Below are 7,500 nucleotides of genomic sequence, written 5' to 3'. Positions count from 1 at the left end.
GACTAAATGGAGAAATAGGGGCACTAAATGGAGAAATAGGGTTACTAAATGGAGAAATAGGGGCACTAAATTGAGAAATAGGGTTACTAAATGGAGAAATAGGGGACTAAATGGAGAAATAGGGCACTAAATGGAGAAATAGGGGACTAAATGGAGAAATAGGGGACTAAATGGAGAAATAGGGGACTAAATGGAGAAATAGGGCACTAAATGGAGAAATAGGGGACTAAATGGAGAAATAGGGGGACTAAATGGAGAAATAGGGCACTAAATGGAGAAATAGGGCACTAAATGGAGAAATAGGGCACTAAATGGAGAAATAGGGGACTAAATGGAGAAATAGGGGACTAAATGGAGAAATAGGGGACTAAATGGAGAAATAGGGGCACTAAATGGAGAAATAGGGTTACTAAATGGAGAAATAGGGGACTAAATGGAGAAATAGGGGGACTAAATGGAGAAATAGGGGACTAAATGGAGAAATAGGGGAGGTCTTTGAGTTGAGATTGAATGGTTGATTGGTTAATTGGTGATTGAATAATTTCCATGATTGGTCGAGTGGTTGTTGCCTTACCTAACAGGCTGGGGTTTGGAAATCTCCAGGACTCGTTATATGTGGAATACTGAGGGTGGGAATAGGGACTCCCGGAGAAATCTCCTCCTGGAACAGAAACAGACAGGAACAGTTATTAACTGTTAATAACAGACAGGAACAGACAGGAACAGACAGGAACAGTTATTAACTGTTAATAACAGACAGGAACAGACAGGAACAGACAGGAACAGACAGGAACAGACAGGAACAGACAGAGAGGAACAGAGAGGAACAGACAGGAACAGACAGGAACAGACAGGAACAGACAGAGAGGAACAGACAGGAACATACAGAGAGGAACAGACAGAGAGGAACAGAGAGGAACAGAGAGGAACAGACAGGAACAGACAGGAACAGACAGAGAGGAACAGACAGGAACAGACAGGAACAGACAGAGAGGAACAGAGAGGAACAGACAGGAACAGAGAGGAACAGACAGGAACAGACAGGAACAGACAGAGAGGAACAGACAGGAACAGAGAGGAACAGACAGGAACAGACAGGAACAGAGAGGAACAGACAGGAACAGACAGGAACAGACAGAGAGGAACAGACAGGAACAGACAGGAACAGACAGGAACAGTTATTAACTGTTAATAACAGACAGGAACAGACAGGAACAGACAGGAACAGACAGAGAGGAACAGAGAGGAACAGACAGGAACAGACAGGAACAGACAGGAACAGACAGAGAGGAACAGACAGGAACATACAGAGAGGAACAGACAGAGAGGAACAGAGAGGAACAGACAGGAACAGACAGGAACAGAGAGGAACAGAGAGGAACAGACAGGAACAGACAGGAACAGACAGAGAGGAACAGACAGGAACAGACAGAGAGGAACAGAGAGGAACAGACAGGAACAGAGAGGAACAGACAGGAACAGACAGGAACAGACAGGAACAGACAGGAACAGAGAGGAACAGACAGGAACAGACAGGAACAGAGAGGAACAGACAGGAACAGACAGGAACAGACAGAGAGGAACAGACAGGAACAGACAGGAACAGACAGAGAGGAACAGAGAGGAACAGACAGGAACAGAGAGGAACAGACAGGAACAGACAGGAACAGACAGGAACAGACAGGAACAGAGAGGAACAGACAGGAACAGACAGGAACAGACAGAGAGGAACAGAGAGGAACAGACAGGAACAGACAGACAGGAACAGACAGGAACAGAGAGGAACAGACAGGAACAGAGAGGAACAGACAGGAACAGACAGGAACAGACAGGAACAGAGAGGATCAGACAGGAACAGACAGGAACAGAGAGGAACAGAGAGGAACAGACGAGAACAGACAGGAACAGAACAGTAGTAGCGTATCTCTCTCTCCTTCCTCTCCTTTCCTTCCTTTCTCTCACCTTTTCCTTTCATCCTCCTCATCTCTCTCTCTTTCTTTTTTCCCCACAATCCAGCCACCACCCTCACATCAAAACAACATTCCCTGTCCTCTCCTCCTCTCTCTCTCTCTCTCTCTCTCTCTTTTCTTGTTTTCCTCAAAACCTTTACTCCTCCCCGGGGATACTTCTCCCTGAGCTGACAGTCACTGAGCCCTCCCTCCCTCCCTCCATCCCTCTGTCTCTCTCCTCCGTTCTGTCCGTTCTGCCTCAGTGATTCACCCCCCCACCCCCCAGAGAGAGAAAGAGAGCGCGCTAGAGAGAGAGAGAGAGAGAGAGAGAGCATTGCTTTATGAGGATTATAATAGAGTAGACAAAGAAGTGAAGAGAAGAGATGATGAACAGAGAGTCTCCTGTCTGATGAACATAGTCTCCTGTCTGATGAACAGTATTAGAGAGTCTCCTGTCTGATGAACAGTATTAGAGAGTCTCCTGTCTGATGAACATAGTCTCCTGTCTGATGAACAGTATTAGAGAGTCTCCTGTCTGATGAACAGTATTAGAGAGTCTCCTGTCTGATGAACATAGTCTCCTGTCTGATGAACAGTATTAGAGAGTCTCCTGTCTGATGAACATAGTCTCCTGTCTGATGAACAGTATTAGAGAGTCTCCTGTCTGATGAACATAGTCTCCTGTCTGATGAACAGAGAGTCTCCTGTCTGATGAACAGAGAGTCTCCTGTCTGATGAACATAGTCTCCTGTCTGATGAACAGAGAGTCTCCTGTCTGATGAACATAGTCTCCTGTCTGATGAACAGAGAGTCTCCTGTCTGATGAACATAGTCTCCTGTCTGATGAACATAGTCTCCTGTCTGATGAACAGAGAGTCTCCTGTCTGATGAACATAGTCTCCTGTCTGATGAACAGAGAGTCTCCTGTCTGATGAACATAGTCTCCTGTCTGATGAACAGAGAGTCTCCTGTCTGATGAACAGAGAGTCTCCTGTCTGATGAACAGAGAGTCTCCTGTCTGATGAACATAGTCTCCTGTCTGATGAACAGAGAGTCTCCTGTCTGATGAACAGAGAGTCTCCTGTCTGATGAACAGTATTAGAGAGTCTCCTGTCTGATGAACATAGTCTCCTGTCTGATGAACAGAGAGTCTCCTGTCTGATGAACAGTATTAGAGAGTCTCCTGTCTGATGAACAGAGAGTCTCCTGTCTGATGAACAGAGAGTCTCCTGTCTGATGAACATAGTCTCCTGTCTGATGAACAGAGAGTCTCCTGTCTGATGAACATAGTCTCCTGTCTGATGAACCGAGAGTCTCCTGTCTGATGAACAGAGAGTCTCCTGTCTGATGAACAGAGAGTCTCCTGTCTGATGAACAGAGAGTCTCCTGTCTGATGAACATAGTCTCCTGTCTGATGAACAGAGAGTCTCCTGTCTGATGAACAGAGAGTCTCCTTTCTGATGAACAGAGAGTCTCCTGTCTGATGAACAGAGAGTCTCCTGTCTGATGAACAGAGAGTCTCCTGTCTGATGAACAGAGAGTCTCCTGTCTGATGAACATAGTCTCCTGTCTGATGAACATAGTCTCCTGTCTGATGAACAGAGAGTCTCCTGTCCTGAGGTACTGTGGTGAAGAGTGAGGTACTGTGGTGAGAGTCTCCTGTCCTGAGGTACTGTGGTGATAGTCTCCTGTCCTGAGGTACTGTGGTGAAGAGTGAGGTACTGTGGTGAGAGTCTCCTGTCCTGAGGTACTGTGGTGATAGTCTCCTGTCCTGAGGTACTGTGGTGAAGAGTGAGGTACTGTGGTGAAAGTCTCCTGTCCTGAGGTACTGTGGTGAAGAGGCTCCTGTCCTGAGGTACTGTGGTGAAGAGGCTCCTGTCCTGAGGTACTGTGGTGAAGAGTGAGGTACTGTGGTGAAGAGTGAGGTACTGTGGTGAAGAGTGAGGTACTGTGGTGTAGAGTGAGGTACTGTGGTGAGAGTCTCCTGTCCTGAGGTACTGTGGTGAGAGTCTCCTGTCCTGAGGTACTGTGGTGAAGAGGCTCCTGTCCTGAGGTACTGTGGTGAAGAGGCTCCTGTCCTGAGGTACTGTGGTGAAGAGTGAGGTACTGTGGTGAGAGTCTCCTGTCCTGAGGTACTGTGGTGAGAGTCTCCTGTCCTGAGGTACTGTGGTGAAGAGGCTCCTGTCCTGAGGTACTGTGGTAAAGAGTGAGGTACTGTGGTGAAGAGTGAGGTACTGTGGTGAAGAGTGAGGTACTGTGGTGAAGAGTGAGGTACTGTGGTGTAGAGTGAGGTACTGTGGTGAAGAGTTAGGATGCATCCCAAATTGCACCCCTATGGGCTGCGGTCAGAAGTAGTGCACTGGATGTGGACACCTGGTCGTCAAACATCTCATTCCACAATCATGGGCATTAATATGGAGTTGGTCCCCCCTTTGCTGCTATAACAGCCTCCACTCTTCTGGGAAGGCTTTCCACTAGATGTTGGAACATTGCTGCTATAACAGCCTCCACTCTTCTGGGAAGGCTTTCCACTAGATGTAGGAACATTGCTGCTATAACAGCCTCCACTCTTCTGGGAAGACTTTCCACTAGATGTAGGAACATTGCTGCTATAACAGCCTCCACTCTTCTGGGAAGGCTTTCCACTAGATGTTGGAACATTGCTGCTATAACAGCCTCCACTCTTCTGGGAAGGCTTTCCACTAGATGTTGGAACATTGCTGCTATAACAGCCTCCACTCTTCTGGGAAGGCTTTCAACTAGATGTTGGAACATTGCTGCTATAACAGCCTCCACTCTTCTGGGAAGGCTTTCCACTAGATGTTGGAACATTGCTGCTATAACAGCCTCCACTCTTCTGGGAAGGCATTCCACTAGATGTTGGAACATTGCTGCTATAACAGCCTCCACTCTTCTGGGAAGGCTTTCCACTAGATGTAGGAACATTGCTGCTATAACAGCCTCCACTCTTCTGGGAAGGCTTTCCACTAGATGCTGGAACATTGCTGCTATAACAGCCTCCACTCTTCTGGGAAGGCTTTCTACTAGATGTTGGAACATTGCTGCTATAACAGCCTCCACTCTTCTGGGAAGGCTTTCCACTAGATGTAGGAACATTGCTGCAGGGAGACTTGTTTCCTCATTCAGCCACAAGAGCATTAGTGAGGTCTGGGCACTGATGTTGGGCGATTAGGCCTGGCTCGCAGTTGCCGTTCCAATTAGTCCCAAAAGTGTTCGATGGGGTTGAGGTCAGGGCTCTGTGCAGTCCAGTGAAGTTCTTTCACACCGATCACGACAAACCATTTCTGTATGGGCCTCGCTTTGTGTCAGGGGGCATTGTCATGCTGAAACAGGAAAGGGCCTTCTCCAAACTGTTGCCGCAAAGTGTGAAGCACAGAATCGTCTAGAATGTCATTGTATGCTGTAGCGTTACGATTTCCCTTCACTGGAACTAAGGTGCCCGAACCATAAAAAACGACCCCAGACCACTATTCCTTTTCCACCAAACTTTACAGTTGGTACTATGCATTGGGGCAGGTAGCGTTCTCCTGGGATCCAGATTTGTCCGTCGGACTGCCAGATGTTGAAGTTTAATCACTCCAGAGAACGCGTTTCCACTGCTCCAGAATCCAATGTCGGCGAGCTTTACACCACTCCAGTAGACGCTTCGCATTGCTCATGGTGATGTTAGGCTTGTGTGCGGCTGCTCGGCCATGGAAACCCATTTCATGAAGCTCCTGACGAACAGTTCTTGTTCTGACGTTGCTTCCAGAGGCAGTTTGGAACTCTGTAGTGAGGGGTTGCTTCCAGAGGCAGTTTGGAACTCTGTAGTGAGGGGTTGCTTCCAGAGGCAGTTTGGAACTCTGTAGTGAGGGGTTGCTTCCAGAGGCAGTTTGGAACTCTGTAGTGAGGGGTTGCTTCCAGAGGCAGTTTGGAACTCTGTAGTGAGGGGTTGCTTCCAGAGGCAGTTTGGAACTCTGTAGTGAGGGGTTGCTTCCAGAGGCAGTTTGGAACTCTGTAGTGAGAGGTTGCAACCGACGACAGAAAGGTGGAATCCTATGACGATGCCACGTTAAAAGTCACTGAGCTCTTCAGTAAGGCCATTCTACTGCCAATGTTTGTCTATGGAGATTGCATGGCTCTGTGCTTGATTTTAACACCTGTCACCAACGGGTGTGGCTGAAATAGAATCCTCTTATCATGATACCTGTTAGCATCGTGGCAAGTAAACAAAACACGAAGCGAATTTAACTTCTTTAGGAAAATAGCCCTGATGTTGTAAACAAACATCATTATGGTTTATATTGACTAAAGAGCTGGGTCTCCTACAGGTTTATATGGACTAAAGAGCTGAGTCTCCTACAGGTTTATATGGACTAAAGAGCCTGGTCTCCTACAGGTTTATATGGACTAAAGAGCTGGGTCTCCTACAGGTTTATATGGACTAAAGAGCTGGGTCTCCTACAGGTTTATAAAGGACTAAAGAGCTGAGTCTCCTACAGGTTTATATGGACTAAAGAGCTGAGTCTCCTACAGGTTTATAAAGGACTAAAGAGCTGAGTCTCCTACAGGTTTATAAAGGACTAAAGAGCTGAGTCTCCTACAGGTTTATAAAGGACTAAAGAGCTGAGTCTCCTACAGGTTTATATGGACTAAAGAGCTGAGTCTCCTACAGGTTTATATGGACTAAAGAGCTGAGTCTCCTACAGGTTTATAAAGGACTAAAGAGCTGAGTCTCCTAAAGGTTTATATGGACTAAAGAGCTGAGTCTCCTACAGGTTTATAAAGGACTAAAGAGCTGAGTCTCCTACAGGTTTATATGGACTAAAGAGCTGAGTCTCCTACAGGTTTATAAAGGACTAAAGAGCTGAGTCTCCTACAGGTTTATAAAGGACTAAAGAGCTGAGTCTGCTACAGGTTTATATGGACTAAAGAGCTGAGTCTCCTACAGGTTTATAAAGGACTAAAGAGCTGAGTCTGCTACAGGTTTATAAAGGACTAAAGAGCTGAGTCTGCTACAGGTTTATAAAGGACTAAAGAGCTGAGTCTCCTACAGGTTTATAAAGGACTAAAGAGCTGAGTCTGCTACAGGTTTATAAAGGACTAAAGAGCTGAGTCTCCTACAGGTTTATATGGACTAAAGAGCTGAGTCTCCTACAGGTTTATATGGACTAAAGAGCTGGGTCTCCTACAGGTTTATATGGACTAAAGAGCTGAGTCTCCTACAGGTTTATATGGACTAAAGAGCTGAGTCTCCTACAGGTTTATATGGACTAAAGAGCTGAGTCTCCTACAGGTTTATAAAGGACTAAAGAGCTGAGTCTCCTACAGGTTTATATGGACTAAAGAGCTGAGTCTCCTACAGGTTTATATGGACTAAAGAGCTGAGTCTCCTACAGGTTTATAAAGGACTAAAGAGCTGAGTCTCCTACAGGTTTATATGGACTAAAGAGCTGAGTCTCCTACAGGTTTATATGGACTAAAGAGCTGAGTCTCCTACAGGTTTATAAAGGACTAAAGAGCTGAGTCTCCTACAGGTTTATATGAACTA

At 46.3% G+C, this 7,500-nt stretch overlaps 1 protein-coding gene across 1 annotated transcript in view; it reads right to left on the bottom strand.

Moving 5' to 3' along the window:
- LOC116360170 (paired box protein Pax-5-like) overlaps window positions 1-7,500 on the bottom strand; it is an 18,756-nt gene that overhangs the window by 6,507 nt on the left and 4,749 nt on the right. Inside the window, exon 2 of the mRNA XM_031814983.1 lies at window positions 575-661. Within this exon, the coding sequence (XP_031670843.1) occupies window positions 575-661 (87 nt within the window). The remainder of the gene's footprint in view (window positions 1-574; window positions 662-7,500) is intronic.

This window comes from Oncorhynchus kisutch, unplaced genomic scaffold, assembly GCF_002021735.2.
Source record: "Oncorhynchus kisutch isolate 150728-3 unplaced genomic scaffold, Okis_V2 Okis07a-Okis12b_hom, whole genome shotgun sequence".
In the NCBI taxonomy this organism is placed as follows: domain Eukaryota; kingdom Metazoa; phylum Chordata; class Actinopteri; order Salmoniformes; family Salmonidae; genus Oncorhynchus; species Oncorhynchus kisutch.
Note: the sequence above shows the minus strand (reverse complement) of the source record. Positions and strands in the feature narration are given on the sequence as shown.